General features: G+C 35.1%; 1 protein-coding gene across 1 annotated transcript; it reads right to left on the reverse strand.

The window, feature by feature from the left end:
• Positions 1-14588: 14588 nt before the first annotated feature.
• On the reverse strand, positions 14589-15308 carry LOC111879859 (RING-H2 finger protein ATL66). The gene has a single exon (XM_023876295.3). It carries the CDS (start codon positions 15174-15176, stop codon positions 14697-14699), a length of 480 nt encoding a protein of 159 aa, XP_023732063.1. The 5' UTR covers positions 15177-15308; the 3' UTR covers positions 14589-14696.
• Between the last annotated feature and the right edge of the window lie 4884 nt (positions 15309-20192).

Consider the following 20192-nt stretch of genomic DNA (forward strand, 5'->3'; position numbering starts at 1 on the left):
TAACATGACTTTTGGGTCCAACATAAATAATACATGTTTATTGGGCCTCCTGTGACCCAATTACATGCCTAAGGGACCCTTAATGGCTTTTACATGCTATTGGGACTCAATGGTCCATTAGCATCGTTAGTAAGGTCCAAATAAATCATATGCGAAATGGGCCAACGCTTCCTTCGTATATTCGACAACCTTAAATAACATACGTGATTAGTAGGACCTTGTAGTCCTCTTCTCCTCGGCTGTTAGGCTTACCTTCTATTCAAGTAACCAAAAATTAGGTTGTTAATCAAGGTTAATCAAATTCATTTGGATGAAGTGAGTAATAACGGGCGACACCAATATGTCGGTCATAGTCTGTAGTTATAATCAAAGTCTCCTGGAGGGAGAGTGAGAGTTTGTGTATAGATCTATATGGGGGTGAACCCCCCACACCTAAGTTGTTCGCTACAGTTAGACTCGGCCAGTCTAGGGTGACAAAATCTTAAGATCAATTCCGACGTTCGCTAGAATGCCAAGACAGACGAACTAGTCATTATCATGCATGGTTATAATGACTCACATAGAGATCCAATACCATCTAAGTAATCATGGGAAATCATATTCATTCGTGGTGACGATACAATAATACAAAACAATCATACTATTTTATCGGAAAACATTGGGTTTTCCGGGGAACCCAAAATTATTCACTTGTACTCTCAATAACTATAATGCAAAACTTCTCATCTATACACGTTTTGAAATCATTCACGCATATACTTATGGATATCACCCCTTTTGTATAAACAGTTGCTGTTTCAGAAAATATCGGATTTTCTGGGTTTTACAAACTATACAAGACATTTTCATATCAAACCTGCTGATGAACTCACCAACATTATATATGTTGACGTTTTCAAAATAGCTTGTATTCTCAGGTAACAAATAAGCTGAAGAACAATACCAAGTGTGTTAGGATGTTATGTTTTGAAAACTTTCAAACAATTTATACTATGGATATGTAATATTTAGACAATGTACTTGATGTGAACAAGGTCAGTTGCAATGTATTGATGCATGGTGATGTTTATGTTATGTTTCATGTATATTCATCGTGATGATATTTCAATTTAAGTCACACGAGCCCTCAGACGTTTCCGCCGTCTGGTTCGGGGGTGTGACAGGTTGGTATCAGAGCTCTGTTTATAGTGAACTAACATATCTAACCACACATTGATATGCAACTATAAACCCAAAGAGGGACTAAATAACTCTGAACAAAACAAATAAAAGACAATGATAAACCTTCTTACTTATGCGACTTAGGAAAAATGAACATAATACTAAATCAAATAAGATGATCCCGACATCTCAGTTAAGCCAGGGCTGTTCACAGTTGTATTAAGGGGGCGAATGTAGCCTGATCAACTACATTTCCTCCAGAATACAACTATCACATGCCCTGGAGTGACCGCGATGGTCATTAAACCTAAAACATACACTTTTGATTACCACAAAGAGAACATTAAACTCAACTCATATAACAACTAAAACATCTTAGGAGTAATAGTAGTTTATACACACTCCTGCAGATAATATGGCCGGTTTCCATCATCCTGGAGATCCGTATTTCCCCAATCAGGGGAATAACGGATGGTTGGAAGAGGAGTCTGAAGAAGGGCCTAAAGAAGACCTCGAGGAGGAGTCCGAAGAAAAACCTGAAGTAGGTGTCGAGGACGGACCTGCCGAGCCAATGGTAGACTTGGAAGAAGAAGAAGCCGAAGAAGACTCCGAGGGGGAGTCTGAGGAAGAACCCGGTGACGACGACGATAATGGTGATTCGGACGCGGAGTCCGAAGTCATCAACCCACCCTACCCAATTAGGGTGCCCGCTCACCGGATGGGCCCTACTGGCCCCAATGCCTTACCCCTAATCTGTCAACTCGAAACGCACACAGAGTCAGACACACACCTTACCGAACGCCCAAACTGAACTCAATTCATGACTGAAACCCCAACCTATTCCCTCCAAATTCTGCTATCAAGCATCAAGAAGACACGATTCACAGGCTGGGAGGCTTTACCAAACTCCCAAATCACAGAACGCTCAAACCAAACAATCACTTGAGCCGCCCTACTCCTTGACGGGGATGCAAAACTCATCCTAGTTTCATAACCGCTTCTGCCCCTAAATACCTAAATGATTCTCCCCCACTTTGAATCGACTAAATTCCCAAAGCACACGAGGATCGAAGGATTCCCAATCCCTCTTACCTTACAACGAACGACCCGATGACAACTAGCGCTTACCAACTAGTGCTCCATCACTAGCCAATCTCAATGATTACCCAACTCCTGTAATCCAGAAGAATAATCTCGAGACCTTAACCAGTCTGATAATCCAAATCATCTCCCCGGATACCATACCAATTCCTTGAGTTCTTATGTCGGCGACTAAGAACCATAACTCTTACCATGTACCGATGAACCTCTAGTCTTAATTTCTATCCTCAAGGAATTATTGAACTCTAATCGACTTCAGTCCACACAAAGGTACGATTCCTTGGACACATCCAATGATCAAGCAACTCCTGAAACTGATACCCCCATCTTCATGCTACCATTCCTTTCTTAGCAACGATAGTTCCTTGAACTCCAAGGCTCTTCCTTAGGCAAATGTCCCTTGTACCCGGAAAAATGATAGAGCCACTGAGCCCTGGCTTCACTGAAGAACTTACCTGCTAATTCCTGACCAAAGATCCTCCAATCAATACTCCTGAACGGATTCCGACAAAGACCCGGAATAATCACGGTACATGCGGGACCCACTCCGCAAGATATGTCCATCTGAAGGTTCATCAAAGAATCCTCAACATGCAGAATGGCATATGACAATCCTTGAAAACTCAGACAATAGCAGAGAACCGGCCCGAGATCTAACTCATTCAAACTTAATCAAAATTCTAAATAATTGACGCTCCAGCCCACAACCTAGGCAATAGACCACTTTCCTTGGTGGTACCAGAAGCCAACCCATGCACAAGGACTGAACTCACCGAACCCCGACGATGCTGGATAACCACCCCGCTGAACCCTGACCGCAGACCTTCCCCATAATATCCCTGAACCCATCCTTGATCGATACCCAAAATAACGTTGAACGTTCCAAACCTACAAAAACGAAACCAACCTTTTACTAACCCCTAATAATTCACGACATGCAAATGACATAAGACATTATTTGAAAGCATGACCTAGACATAGTTAGAGAAATAAACCAGAGATACGCTTACCCAAACAGATGCAAGATCACGACTACAAAATATAGATAGAACTGAAAAGAGCAAAAGATACACACTCGTAACCTCATATAAAGAAACTTCAAATCCCCTTTCCTGCCAAAGCCTGCGATGAAACCGAAGCTGCCCCAACCGCTGAGCGGGGGTAATTCGCCCTGACATGACCAAGCTGATGACAACGATGGCATAACTCCACTTCTAATGTGCATTCTTGGTGTTTGTGACCCTTCTATCCGTACCTTCCACACTTAGACTTGTTGCACACATCCTCCCATGTCCCCTTATCCCTCGTGCAACCATCTCGACCCTTCGGGTTTCTGACACCAGCTACAGAAACGTCAAACTGCTTAGGTTGTCGAGCCAGACCAGAAGTCCACTTCCTCTTCCTTAGTTGACTATCTAAACCAATATGCTGCTCCCTGGTTACCCCGCCTACCTCATCAACCATATGAAAAATTGAGGCCTACCTCTCGATCCCGATGACCACTCTATCGGTGACGCGCCCAATGATGTCGGGTAACTCCTCGTAGAGGGCCCGCAAAACCTCTGCGACAATCCAATCCTGAAGTTGACTCTCCTGAAGACATGGTGCACAACTCACTTTCAATCCCAAAAGACAAAAGCTATCAATAGGATCCTCCTTCCAGAAGGATCCCACAGATCAACAAGCTTCAGGCTCCAAATGAGCTCCCAACTACCCTGCTACAATCTCAGTCTGAAAGGCCCAGTGGAGACTATCCAATATCTCTAAAATCCCCTCCTTGATTGAACAAAAGATCACACGTGTCTTATCTAAAATACTGCGGGTAATCTCCGACAAGATGAAATCCTACATCTGCTCACTGATCGGCTCAATACCTGCACCTGAACCGGAAACCGAACCTGAACCATCTCCCTGAAAGCTCATCTCCAAACTGAAATACAATCAAGCCAATAATTAGAACTTTCCCAAGAATCCACCTCTCATAAGCTTCTTAGATTCTCCAAGACTCTCACCAATTCGAGTATGGATCTAGTGCTTTCAGTAGTACGGGCCCAATACCACCTTCCATACCTATCCATACTTTCCTCAACAATCCTCCCGAATCCTCTAAGTCTTTTCTTCAAACCATTATTCTAATACTCACTAAACCATACTACTAACCCACTGTAGCATATCCTAGGTTTTCCTTGGTCCCCGAACCCACCCATCCCTCAGCTGCTGAAGGATTCCCATTAACGTCAACTAGCTACCTCATGAATATGGCCACATGAAACAGTGATTAGATAATCCTTCGAGTAAAATACTTATCCCTAGAATGGTTGGACTTAGACGAGAGCTACGCAATATGGTCAAGTCCATCACTCTGAGATTATCTGGCCTATGCACCATGTGACTCAACATATTCACTTAGTAGCTAACTCACATCGCTAAGAGTCCCACAAAGCACAAAGCAAGCAACATTCGGACAATGGGAAAATCTAACCAACATACTTTATCAATCCATTCTATCTTCTAATCATGAATCTGTACTAGCATGCAATTCAAAGGCTCATATAATCAGGCATAACCTAAACAAGCCATCCTACCACCGGCTAATCAGTTCTAGCATGCAAATCTACACGCTCATACAAGCATACAAAGGCATCTCTCTTAGATCGTTAGCTCTAATCTAGCATGCAGTTCTCATAATCATATCATATCAATACAAGCATGTATGGATATCTTGGGGAAAACTTACTTGAGCTCGGCCTATTGCACGCATCACACTCCTTGTTCTTTATTAAAACCCTTAACTTTAATTTTTGAAAAATCATTTTCCTTGTGAAAGTTCTTTCAAACCCTTGATTTAAATTCAGACACACCCGAGAGTATGCCTGAATCCCTCAAACCAAGGCTCTGATACCAACTTGTAACATCCCAAAATTCGTGACCAAAAATTTCATTTTAAAACAAGTAATTATCTAAACCAGTAATCTGAAACATCATTAGTGCCAATCCATATCAAAACCAGTATGTCAATTAACCAAAACATGTCATAGAAAATATTATCAGAGTATAACTCCCAAAGATCTCATATGCGGAAAATCATAGTGTGATGTCGGCTCCTTTCCTTTTGAAGAAGAAGTACCTGAAATCAAAACTGAAAACCATAAGCACGAAGCTTAGTGATTTCCCCCATCATACCACATACCATATAATAACATGCTGCCTAGCATATCCGGGTGCTGGCCTACCCTTTCGGTCTTTTTCAACCGGTAACTGCCTAGCATATCTGGGTGCTGGTCTCTTTCACCTGGTAACTGCCTAGCATATCTGGGTGTTGGCCTACCCTTTCGGTATCTTTCAACCGGTACCAGGGACTATTCAACCCCATATTACTACTACATATAATCCTAGTACATAAACACATACTGCCTAGCATATCTGGGTGCTGGCTTATCCCTTCGGTCCTTTCGACCAGTAATGAGGTCTATCCTATCCCTCCTACCACTATCATATAATATCATAGCATACTAGCACATAAAGCATAACTGATAGTGGCATACCATACAATTATCACAAAGACAATCATCTCTCCTATAATCAACTACTAGTGGACCGACATTGGTGCCTTTGACCCACTTCTATTGGAAGGTAACTCACCTCACACTGCTGGAGTTCACTACAGGAAATCCTTAGCTGCTTTCCTGGCAACTCCATGGGGTATCAATACCAAAATATCACCCAATTAACAATTGGGTTCCAAACCATGATCCATAATCCTTACTTAGGGTGAAATGACTGTTTCACCCCAGACCCATCAAGGCCCAAACTATAAATTCCATGAAAGCCCATCAATGGCCCAATTTTCCAAATTAGGCCCAAACCCTTACATGGGACTACCTTCTAGAACCCATTTTGCACTTCACAACCCCAAAGGTCAACCCTGGTCAAAGTCAAGTCAAGGTCAAAGTCAACATCCATGTCAAAGTCAAAGTCAATGCTCTGAGTGGATTCAACTCGTCGAGTTGTCCTTCAACTCGGCGAGTTCCCATAAACCACAAAATCGTGATACTACGAATCAACTCATCGAGTTCTCCCTTAACTAGTTGAGTTCTTTCCTTTTCCACAGGATCGGGACATACTCACATCAACTCGCCGAGTTCCTTTGTGAACTCGTCGAGTTCTTCAGTCTGTTAACCATTTTTAATGCATTAAGCCATTTCTCTAGAATCCAACAACTCCAAACCTGTGGTCCTTTCCATTATGATGCCTAGAAGGGTAAAGTTTCCAACTTTACCCCCAAGAACCATCTACTAAGCTTAAAACTCAAACCATAATTTCTTTACAGGTGGTCTTGATCCATTAAACCCCTAAACTCCTACTACAACACACCAACATATAGATATGATGTCCCAAGGTGGACAAATCATGTAAAGTTTCCAACTTTACGTTCATTCATGCTAGAAACACCCTCAAATGTCCATGTTGGCTTCACAATGGACATATTGCATGAATGGGACGTGGAGGCCATTAAAGTTTGCAACTTTAAGCCTTAATAGGTCATATAAGGGTCGGATCTATCCCATTAACCCTTGGAAACCTCTTCTCCTCGGACCATTTGATCAAATCCCGAAAGCTCAAGCTAAAACTTCAAGAAAAGAGATCTTGTAAGCTATATGTCAAGGTGACGCCTTTATACCTCAAAGATGCAGCTCTTGATGAAAGGTTTCTGGATCTAGAGTCACTCCTCAAAGCTAGGTGCTTCCCTCTTCAAGTCTCCTTCAAGAATTTCCAACAATTACTCTTTATGAACTCACAACACTAAAAAATGGCCTTAGGGCCTCGAGGTTAGGGTTTTGGACAATGGAGGATGGAAATGAGGCCAAAATCTAGAGCTTAAGTTGTTTAAATAGGGAGCAAAACCCCGAATTTAGGGTTTCTCAAACCGCGACCAACTCGTCGAGTTGATCTTTGAAAATGTGTGTGACTCATAATTCCTACACGTCGAGTTTAAGCCTTAAACTCGATGAGTTTTCCTTTAAAAATGAGGTTTTATTTTTCCATAATTAGCCTTCTAGATTCTGGGTGTTACATTCTCCATTGACACGTTCAGAGTGTACAACTAAATGATACAAAGGGGAAAGAATAAATCTAGAGTCACGCGATGATAACAAAATAACAAACGGTGGGGTAAAGGGTTAATGGGTATGACCGGATTCCTTAACTTTTTTCACGCTTCTTTTTCTCTTTTCCCTGTCCCTGTCGACCCATAAATGCTATCCATGCCTGTAAAAGAGTTTGTTGCTTTTGGCGGACATTAACAGATTGATTCAGAAGAAGATGTCCCAAACATTTCAAATCCCTTCTATTCATCAGATTTTTGGAGGTACTTTCTAACATAATCTTGGACATTTCAATACAAATATACCTCAACTGTTGTATTTTGGACAAAATCAGACTATTACAACTGGAGTAAGTGTTCTGATTTATCAATGTTACTCTGTATTCATGAAGTAAATCCAAAAAAGTTGTATCAGGTAGAACATGTAATCAGGGAAGAGAAGACGATTGCCTCATATGATTTGATTGAGATATATTGTGCAGATATTGCAGTCTACTATTGAATCATAGAAGTAATGTAGCTTACATACTTGCTAATCATGTTATTTTCACTTCAGGTGTGGTAGAATTTGCAAATTAACGATCTTTTGGTGAAATTTGTCATAAACCTTGCCCTAGACAATGACAACTGTCATATCTGATTCTAACCTTTGTTTTTTGAAGGTAATATATATATATATATATATATATATATATATATATATATATATATATATATATATATATATATATATATATATATATATATAGAGAGAGAGAGAGAGAGAGAGAGAGAATGAAGATCAAATAAGAAGAAAATTTTTGATAGGAAGGTAAGACACTTTTTATATACATATTTTTTAGCAAACAAACAAAACGAATCATTAGATGATTTAAAAGTAAGATGATTCACAAGAAAAAAATTCTCAAAAAAATATCTGCATGATTCATTTTTAAGTAAATCAAGAAAAAATGAATATATATATATATATATATATATATATATATATATATATATATATATATATATATATATATTCTAATTCTGACTTGCATAGGGTTTTCCATATTTTCCATTCACTTCAAGTGTAGTAGAATTTGCAAATTAACAATCTTTTGGTGAAATTTGTCATAAAACTTGCCCTGTTGATCCGAAGGAAACAATGACAACTATGATATCCGATTCCATCCTCTATTTTTTGAAGGTAAAAGTTTTTTTTCTTCTCAAATTTTGAGTTACAAAGGTTTTTCCATTTTTTCATAAAGCTTATTGATGTTGTATTAATCTTCGATTAACATGAGAATATACGATTTATTAGATACTTAAAAAAGTTAGATTTGCTAAGTTTATCCCTTTTTTTATACATATGTATGGTTGGATAAAAGAGCACATTTAGGCCTTTCAAGCAAGTTAACTTAAAAATCGTGTGCTGTTTGGAGCCTAACATAACAAAATTGACAACATTATTGAGCTTTTTGTCATTTACTTGAAAAAGAATGATATTATGCATTTCAACAAAATCCATTCCATTTGCATCCTAAAGTGTTTCTCTTCGTTTTCTGGATTCCAATTTCTTTCTCTAAAGGATCTAACCAAATTGCATGTTGCCACTTTGTTGCAGAATTATATTTTAATGTTGTGACTAAAACAAACCTAATCATAGACACCTCAAGAAGAGAACGAACACGAATAACGATGATTTTTTTTCATTTTTTGTAAAAGATTAAAAACATGGAAACATCTTAGAATCTGGGAGACTATTGAAATCTAAGTTCTAAGGTGTGCTTTTTATCTTTCTTTCGATCATACTTTCAGCTTCCTAGAAGATAGTATGTTTCTATCTACCGAGGTTCTCTTTTGTCCCTTCTATATAAGATCTTATTCATTTCTTTTATCTATGTCAATTAGGCTTTTGAGTTTTTCGTTTTCTTTTCTTCCATTTTCTCAAGGTCCATGTTTCTATATTTGTTAAAGATTTTGCCTGCTTTTATTACGTGAAGGGAATGATAACATTTTGTTATTTGTTTTTGATATACCTCATATGTGAATCGTGCCCAATACAAGTGCTCCCTTCTTTCACTTGAGCAATGAAAGTGCTAGAAATTGATTCCCCCTATTTTGATTTTCTCTTCTCATTATATTGTCATCGTTTTTTTTCTAAACAATAATTAAACACCTTTAAAAGAGAGACAAATGCAGAATGCCTACTGTTCTAGCAAACAACTTGAATGCAAAGGTTTTTTTTTTATCTTTTCGTTTGAGTAATCATACATAATTTCAGAAACTAGAAAAAGTTATCTTCATTGTTCCATTTTATCGTTTTGTAGATGTTTCCAATTGTATATGTTAAATCTATCAGGTTGTGGGTTTTCGATCTATTTTATGTGGGGATTGTTATTTTAAGTGTATGTACCTTTTAGAAAGAGAAACCATCAAAACATGAGATAATATTTTTTAACAAACCACTTTTACCTTTCTAGAAATGTACTTGAAAGGTCACTATTAAAAGAAGAAAAGTATGTTGCTATTATGGGTAAGAAAAACAAAGTATGTTGCTAATATCTATTTGTCTTTGCCAATTTGTTTCGGTTAGCATATTTCAATTTCCCATTGGTCGAAAACGAGGCATTCCATTGCTTTTATGATATGGAAGCTAATACAACACTTATACATGAAAGGGGTAAATGTTTGGAATTTTCTAAAGCCTTAACTTAATTTTTTCACTTCTGTAAAAATCTGCATTTTAATGTTACTTTTTTTTTCTCCATACAATCTAAAAGCGAAAGGCCCTCTGAAATATAAAGGAAAAATTTCCACAAAGGAAGATAAAGCTCTCCCTTTGTTACTCAACATTGATTCTCAAATGCTGTAGATTCTTAAGCATCAATAACTCATAATAGTTTTTGCTTAGATGATATCATGCTTTTGTGGTTTCCAGAAGAAATAAAGTCGAATTATTTCTTTCCTTTTCATTAAGTGTTGTTTGGATGAATTATGAATGAAATTAGTTTATAATAACGAATCTTAATCCGTAACAACAATGTATTTGCATTTTTTTCACCGATAATAACAATTTATCGTCCATAATAGCATTGTAATTTCTTCGTTTCTATGCATTGTACTTTTAGGGTCAACCAATCACAACATCCTCTTTTCGTTTTACTCCTTTTTATATCAAGATCTACTAAAAAAAGCATGACAACTTCAATCCAAAATCTCATAAACCAAGTTACAACATCAAAACAAGCAACATTAAAAGAGGATGCATTATTGTGGTATATAGCAACCCAAATTAACATGAACAACGTACATTCCAAATAAATATTGTCTATCTAATTAACATGAACAACATACTTTATAAACAAATATTGTCTAACCCTTGCAATGCATGAGAATCTTTTCTAATTAGGGTATTAAATTTGTATCCATTAATTTATAACAACCCTCTTAAATGTCTATATTATAAACAATTTTTTCCTTATTACGTTTATTACACATAAATCTATGAAATCCCTTGAGTAGCGGTGTTGTCTAAAAGGTGGCATAAAGTCGTGAAACACCCGCCACAACCTTTAGCATCTTTAGAACGAAGACATTGCCACATACTAAATATCCAAAAACCGTTTTATATGTTATATACAGGGGCAAACCTGGTATGGGTCTTCAGGGGTCTCGGACTACTACTCGATTTCATATCCCAAGAGTAAAAATTTCTACTTTCAACATGATATTGTCAACCATCAAAACAAGTATTTAATAAAATATATGAATATGTTATTAGTTACACATAACTTTTATTTGAAATGCTAAGTATTAGGGTTGTATATGGGTCAGTTTAGGTCGGTTTTGGACCCAAACTGAAAATGGTTGGTTTATGGTTTTCAGAACCCAATAGGGACGATTTTTGGTCGGTTCGGTTTCTTAGAACTGGAGTTGGTTTTGGCGGTTTTCCGGTTTCTTGGGTTCAACCCATATTCTTCACAAAGATTAAAAGTGATGGGTGTCAACAAGGCCCTGAGTCCAATATTCTTAATTGCTAAAATACAATCTAACTCTCTAACCAACCAACTTATAAGAAGAAGATATAGATTTGCATTAGTATCTATGTTCAACCAACCAAGTAACCAACCAACCACTCCAATTGTCTATTCTTTCTTCATTCCACTACACAAAAATATTAAAATCTTATATCATCAATAATACAAGACAAGACCAGATGACATACAATAATAAAATCAAATAAAACTTATTCAACATAAAAAATGCATGCATACTTGCATATTTAGACACGTAACATAACATAACCACCAAACAACCAATGCATTATGTATTATATTTATATTTATATTTACACCAATAGTCAATAGATTTGATATGTCAGTTTGTCGGTTTCATGTCGGTTTCTCGGTTTGGATGGATTGTTTTTTGAGTAAAAACTGAATTAAAATTTTCACTTTTTAAAAATTTAAAACCCTAACCATCGGTTTTGCTTTAATATCAATTTCATCGGTTTTGATCGGTTTCTCGGTTACTTGCTCCGGGTTTCTCGCCCCTATTAACTATGAATGATATATTATGTTAAGTTCCAGGTTTAAACCCTGTGACACCGATTTTGGTAAAAAAATACCAATAAAAATGAGAAATTCATTTCTACTATCAATATGATCATGTCAACCATCAAAACAAGTACCTAATAAAACATACTAATATGTAATTTTTCACGCATAATTTTTATTTGTAATAGTAATTATGGATGATATATTATGTTAAGTTGCGAGTTTAAACCTGGTGGCACTAGTTTGGTAAAAAAAAATAGTAATAAAAATAAAAAACTCATTTCTACTTGTTGAAATACTAAAAGACATATGGATGATATATTATTATTATTATTATTATTATTATTATTATTATTTTATACGTTGTCTTTTGCAAGTTGAAGTTACAAACTTTATCAAACCTAAAATACTTGGTTTAAAGTTTGGTTTTCTTTAATGTTGCTTAAACTAATAATTTTTTAGTAATTTATTATTTTTTTTTGTTTTTTGTTTTTGTTTAAGTTTGATGGGTTTAATGAGTTTGTCCTATCTCGATCTGACCCAAGCAAACCAATTTTTCAGGTTTATGTTATTATATTTCATCAGATTTTTTTAATGCAATTATAGATTTACTGCTAGATTTTCATATGTTTTTTTTTAATAGTAGGTTAGTATATGCTTGATATAGAACCTATAACTTTTTTGTTAGATATCATGTTAGTCAAGTGGGCTAGCCCCAACCCCAACGTGTAAATATTCATATTTCTGCTTCTGATTATATACAATCATATAACGATATCATGTCTGGAAAATGGTTCTTTCTCTCATCCGAAAAAACTCAGCGGAATATGATGTTTAGAAAATAAAAAGCAGACATATTACTGAAAGGTAACATAGAAACAGGTTAATAATCAAGCTCAACCTCTGTTTTTTTTATTTTGTATTGTTGAATTTTGGCTTGTTGTAGCTTCTTGCTACTTGCCTTTTTTTTTTTAATGATATTTGTCTTTTTTTTTAAAAAAAAATCAAGCTAAACAAAAAAAATTGAATAATTTGTAGGTTTTAATTCAGGAATAAAAACTTTAAATTTAAACCGAATAGACATACAAACTCTAAATCTATTAACCGTAGGAAAAAAAACAAAGAATACATTGGTAAATTTCTATCGTTTTCCCGCTTACGATTTTTTTTCTTTGTTTCTTTTATTCTAATTTAAAAAAATGATGTCGACATTTTTGTGATTATCCTTTACAAACAGTCAATACCATTCAATGGTTTGTCTCGTGTACCTTTGAACATGTTTATTGGATAGTTTATTAACTACATTCAAAGAACTAAAAGAAATGCTGTTATTCCGTCGTTTTCTAGAATAGTTGTTTTAGTCAATGAACTATCTATCCTTCATATATTGTGAAAGTGATTTAATGGGATTATTTGTCGCCCGTTTTGTCACCATAGAAATCCATGTAATTATATACAAGAAACTGACAAACTCTTCAGGTGTCAATTGTCATCGTTCTATTAAAAGTGCTTCATTCGGCTCACCTAAATCCTTAAGATTATGTGAAAATGATTTAACAAGTTTCTATCATGTTACGAATATAAAATGTACGTAATTTTTTCAAGAAATCGACAAAGCGTCCTCATAGAATCATTTTCTTGATGAATTTATGCTTTGCATTTCTAAATTCTTCTTTAGACTTGATGAAATTGATTTGTTGGGTTTCTCATTCCCACCTTTTGACGTGTACACGTGTTTATAAGAAAAAACTATTCAATTACTACAAGAAACCAACAAGGTTCTTAATTCTTATGCGGTTATGCCATCTTATTTGTCAACATGTGCATGAACAAATCCATTTAGTTATATCTCAAGAAACGCATACAACTATTAATTTAATCATCCCGTCATTTTCACGATTGTCTTTCTTGCATTATTAAATTTCCTCTTAAATTCTACATGTTTAGAATAATCCGTTTTATCCTCTTCAAAATTATAAGCCGCTACTTGAAATGGGTTTTAATAAAATAATCATGTGTTTCATTCTAAAATACAGACTTCGAAATTAATTGTATTTTCAACAAACCACTTGACTGTCAGTATCAATAAAATAATCGTTTGTTTCATTCTAAAAAAAATCTTATTTTACATTGTCGAAGGAATATTTTTTTCACGTAAAGAAACTGCCTAACTTAAGATGGAGACATCCCCACAATGAGCGTGGGGTCTTTTACTCCCAAATTTAAATGGTTCATATACTAATCGACATTGAATGTATGGTCATCTCCTTCTATCAAGTGTGCATCATAATTGTAACATTTTTGGCCTTTATGTCCCATAAAAACCATACACAAAAAACCAAATTTTATTTCATCATCAATTATTAAAGTATTATCAAAATCATGATTTACAGACCGTGGTTTCGTGGACTTTGTGTCTAATCTAATCATTTACATATATTTTAATATATGGTCTTTAAAGTTTTTTAAAAACAAATTCTTTCTTTTATATACTACTATTCATGGAAGTATCCATTTCTTTCTTTACTAATATTAAAAATGTTAGTTTATGAGCAAAAGTCACATAGTTTTTTACAATGCGATTTCGATATTATTGTTAACAATTTAACCACTAACTATTAACGAGTTCTTTTCCTTTTTTAAGCGACAAAGTACCAAATGAAATGATACGATTGAAGCGAATATAATTAAACTATGAATATGGATATTATATTAATTTATACTTTATCCATTAAGAGTTGTATATTTGGTTTGCAATTGCATACATTCCTAGCAAAAAGAGAAAAAAAACCGAGTCAAACGGGTGAGTCGACTACGAGTGAAGCTCTGCAAATAGGACAGCTGGAATGAGTGGTGAGCCATTTGTCTACACACTCGCAGTGATAAGTATGGCAGCAATTCGGCAACACCTTCACTTTCTCCCCTTCTTCAAATTCTCCGATACAAATACAACACTCCGACTCACCGGAAGACACCGACGATGTGGAAGGCCGATGGTGCAGAGTGATCGGTAGACTATCGATCAGGGCGGAATCCAGGCCTTGAGGCCGTGAACAGGGCCGGACGTGGGGGGACAAGGTGGTGGTATCAGAGACGGCGGCTGAAGAGGAGGACGACCGGCAGATCCAGCGGGCGTAGAGGAAGAGAAGTGTTATCAAGAAGATGACGGAGAAGAGTACGATGATGAAGAAGAGTGTCCGGCCTCTAATTTGGAAGTTCTTATCGTCGAGCTCGTCGTAACGCCAGTGGAATGACTGAGAGTCTTGAGTAGCCATTTTGATTTAGTGGTCGGAGGTTATGGGTGTTGGTGGTACGGCGGAGCGGCATGGATTGGGAGTCGAGAGGCGGAGAGAGAGGGGGAAGTAAGTAGTAAGTGGTGGGGAGGGAAGGGTTGGTTTAAATAATGTAGAAAAAGTGAAAAGGGAAAGAGAAATGACAAGTTGCTTAAAATAAAGGGAGTGTAGGTGTAAATAACGGTAGTAGCGTAAATGTCGCGGTTTAGGAAAGCACACATGTGATCTCGAAAGTCACTCACATGTTTCTACCTTCGTCATCATCTAAAGAGTACCCATCTTTTATTTCTTAGATTTTTTAAGTAATAAAAAATAAATAAACAGGAAAAAAAACATCTTTGATGATTATATAGGAAAATTAGTCATAATATAAATAAATGATGTTTTTGAAAAAAAGAGAGTAGAAAAAGAGATATTTTCTTAAATATCTTTCTTGGATATAGTACACACTTTAGGACATATTCCCAAATTTCCTTTTGTAAATCCACAAAGAAAACTAAACTTATATTTATACTGTTATGTATAATTTGTTTATTAGCTATGCAAATAAAGGTATAGAATTTAAAAAATAGAGTTTTTAGGGTAGGCTTTTGTGAAACTCTTATTCTTTTCTAGATAAGATAAATATTCCATATTATGAATGACAAAGAAAGATATTAAAGTTGAATTTTTTATAAGAGTTTTGGAACTAACTCCTACAATATCAATTGAACTGGATAAGAGGAGGTAGATGTGGATAACTATATATTTCTACCGCATGGTAAAACGAATATAGTTCTAGATGACTTCTAACATATGAAACATGAACATGTAGATGGTGTGGTGTAGAATACTGCCACTCGTAGTAATCTTGGTTCTCAGAAGAGACAACCCACATAAGGAACACGAACCTATATATAAAGTGGTGCAAATAATGGGATGAGTTAAACTTTACAATGATGGTGTGAATTTGTGATTTTAGCATCAATCTTGAAAAGAAAAACATTAGTATCGGTTTGACAATGTCAAATCATAATTAAGTTAGCATGAAAAAAGAAAAAAAAAATAGAAAAAAACACAAATTTAACGGTTTCTCATGAAAAGGAGAACTTTTTCCTTGAATAGGAAACTAGAGAAGAACTTTAAACCAACCAATAATGAGAGAAAGAGAAAAGGGGAAATACACACGAGATGCAAATGAACTTCAAACCAGCAAATGCAAAATTACTACATAACAATTCATATGAATCTCACACGTGTCCAATATTTGAAAGCGTTTGGTGATGCTTCCTTATTTGGGAGACGATTATTTACTAGGTCTACAATGTTTGATGAGTATATTAATTTGTATAATTCGAATTTAAAATAAAATAAAATGATAAATTTATGTTATAACGAGGATCTCTCATTAGACGATTATTTTACGTGAATGATCTCATACTAAATTGTGTCACTCTTCAGCACATTTTATCTTTACCATGCAAGAATAAAAGCTAGATAATTATTGAATATGTATGTCCAAAGATATCAGGGCTAAAAATTAAATATTTAGTTAATAAAATGTATTTTATTTATAAAGTAATTGGTTTTAAACTCCTTTATTGCATGACCTAATTAATACAAAAGTTTCATGGCAGATTCTGTTAATAGCATATTTTTCAGTGGATTCCATGTTGGTTTTAAATGAATAAGTGGACACTTTTGGTTCTCATTTTTGCTTTTATGATTTTCTTTTTTATAAAAGAATAAACAATCCTAATAAAAAAACTTCCTATCATCAAATCGATCATCAATTATTATGTTTATTAATTTTAAACAACGTTAATAATGTTAAAGGGATATATACAGTAAAGTCCCAATATTTTCATCGATTTGATAAGAAAGTCCTAAACTTTATTTTTTTGACAGTAAAGTCCAAATTACCGACAGTTTTTGACACTTTTACCCTTTTTCCCCGGTAGCCGGTAATTAGGACTTTTTTGTCAACAAAATAAAGTTTATGACTTTCTTGTCAAATCGTCAATTAGGACTTTACTGTCAAAAAAATAAACTTTAGGACTTTTTTGTCAAATCGTTCAAAATATTGGGACTTTAGTGAATATATAATTTTTTTGTTAGAAATTTAATGGTATAATACTCTTTAAGCATAAGAGTTATTGAAACATTCTCTAATTAGCTAGATCCTATTGAAATCCTTTACGTTTGCTTCTTGTTAAATCGTTTTTTTAATCTCAACAAACCGACATTGAAAAAAATTGAGATAATCAAGAAAGAAAGAAAGAACCAGAGTTGTGTTGGCTTTTTGCTGTCTCAAAAATGGAGAAATAAGAAACTGAAAAAAACGAAATTGCCCTTCTTTCCCTTCTCCACATTCACACCCTTTTGACTAGACATGTGTTGTTTGTGTTTGTATAAAGCTAGGACAATTTCGTTTTTTTAGGTTTCTAATTTCTCCATTTTTGAGACTGCAAAAAGCCAACATAACCCTGGTTCTTTCTTTCTTTCTTGATTATATCAATTTTTTTCAATGTCGGTTCGTTGAGATTAAAAAAACGATTTAACAAGAAGCAAATGTAAAGGATTTCAATAGGATCTAGCTGATTAGAGAAAGTTTCAATAACTCTTATGCTTAATGAGTATCATACAATTAAATTTCTAACCAAAAAAATTATATATACACTAAAGTCCTAATATTTTCAACGGTTTGACAAAAAAGTCATAAACTTTATTTTTTTGACAGTAAAGTCCTAATTGACGATTTGACAAGAAAGTCCTAAACTTTATTTTTTTTAAACAAAAAAGTCCTAATTACCGGCTAACCGGGAAAAAAAGGGTAAAAGTGTCAAAAACTGCCGGTGATTTGGACTTTACTGTCAAAAAAATAAAGTTTAGGACTTTCTTGTCAAATCGTTGAAAATATTGGGACTTTACTGTATATATCCCTAATGTTAAATAAGTAGTTATAAATTTTGTTATAATTGTTCACTGTTTTTTAAATGGTATGGAAATTATAGATTTCTTTTATTAATTTATTAAAGAGAATTTGTAAAAATTGTACCTATATAGTTTATATATATATTTTTTAAGCGAAGTCTAAAATGTTTCTAACTTACAAAAATAGTCTCTTTGACATAGTTTTGTTGTTGATTTTGGTCTTTAAAACTAACAACCATTATTTAAACATAGTTTTGTTGTTGACTTTGGTCTCTAAAACTAACAACCATTTATTTAATCCTTATAAAATAACTAAATTACCTTTCATTATATATATATATATATATATATATATATATATATATATATATATATATATATATATATATATATATATATATATATATATATATATATATATAGACAAAACTTCAAAAATGGTCCCTGGTGGTTTCATAAAATTTGAAGTTTGGTCCCTAGTTTAAAAAAATCTCATGAATGGTCCCTATGATTTCAAAACTTTTAATGTTTAGTCTTTTCGTCTAACTCCGTCAACTTTCTACCGTTAAGTGAGGGCATTTTCTTCATTTCAATACTCATGGTCATTTATGAAGGTTTTCTATTATTTTAAATAAAAAGAAAAAAATCTCTCACTCTCTCTCTCGTTTGCTTAATGAAGTTTTGTTGTAAACCCAATCCCTTTCACTCGTCTCCTTAATGAAGATCGTATTCTATTCGGCAACATCGAGTAAACATCATCCCTAGCATCAACTCCAATCAATTATGGCGATCATATCAGCTTCTCTGTCACAATGATTAACTACGGGTAATGTAAAGCAAGAACCTCAGATCCTAAAGTTGTTGATCAAGGGACCGGAAACGAAGTTGAATGAGTTTGGGGTTTGATCGGAGGGGTAGACGGTGACGGAGGTGGAGAGGCTGCGGGGGAGAGAAGAATGGTAGCCATGGTTGATGTTGATAAGTGTGGAAAGCCAGGGCACTACGCCAACAAGTGCACAACCAACAAAAGGGTGTGCTATGGATGCCATGAAGAAGGGCACATTTTAAAGGATTGCCTGAAGAAGATAGAGGCAATGAAGCCCAATCTCCCACCAAAGCGAAAAGCCAGAGCTTTCCAAATGAAAATTGGAAGCTGTAAAGGACGCAACGGATGTCACTTTAGGTACTTTTCTAGTAAATGGATTGCCTGCCAATTTATTGTTTGATTCCGGAGCGAATTACTCCTTTATATCACATAAATTTGGTAAAAGACTAGCATTTCCTATAGAAAAGCTAGACGATGTCCTAATTGTAGAAGTTACTAGTGGCAAATTCATACCTGTTAGCGATTATATTAGGAATATCGTCATCGAACTGAATGGAAACGAATTCCAAGAAAAGTTGTTACCCATCGATTTAAATGGTTTCGACATCGTTATGGGGATGGATTGGCTTAGCACCAATGATGCCGAAATACTGTGCAAGAAAAAGATAGTAAGGGTAAACCCGCCTGGAAAGGAGTCGTTTATGGTATACGGAGATAAGCGTAGAGTAAATTCTGGAATTATTTCCCTAACGAAAGCCATAAAATGTTTATCTAAAGGATGCACTTCATACTTGACATTCGTGATCGATGCTAAAAAGGAGAAAAATGATATGCAAAGTATACCAATGGTGTGTGACTATCCGTAAGTTTTTCCTGAGAATCTTCCTGGATTGCCCCTGATAGACAAGTGGGGTTTAGAATAGAATTGTTACCAGGAACAACACCAATAGCAAAAGCCCCATATCGATTAGCACCGACAGAGATGAAAGAGCTTATGACGCAACTTCATGAGTTGTTGGACAACGGTTTTATTAGACCTAATTCATCACCCTGGGGTGCTCCGATGTTATTCATGAAGAAGAAAGATGGGAGCATGAGAATGTGTATAGATTACAGAGAGCTGAACAAGGCAACAATAAAGAACAAGTTCCCTTTGCCAAGAATTGATGACTTGTTTGATCAGTTGCAGGGTTCGAGCTATTTCTCAAAGATTGATCTTAGGTCAGGATATCATCAGCTAAAGGTAAAAGATCAGGATA

This window comes from Lactuca sativa, chromosome 2, assembly GCF_002870075.4.
Source record: "Lactuca sativa cultivar Salinas chromosome 2, Lsat_Salinas_v11, whole genome shotgun sequence".
NCBI lineage: Eukaryota > Viridiplantae > Streptophyta > Magnoliopsida > Asterales > Asteraceae > Lactuca > Lactuca sativa.

Coding starts and splice junctions, on each gene's coding strand:
- LOC111879859 (XM_023876295.3), bottom strand. CDS start 15,176: ATGGCTACTCAAGACTCTCAGTCATTCCACTGGCGTTACGACGAGCTC.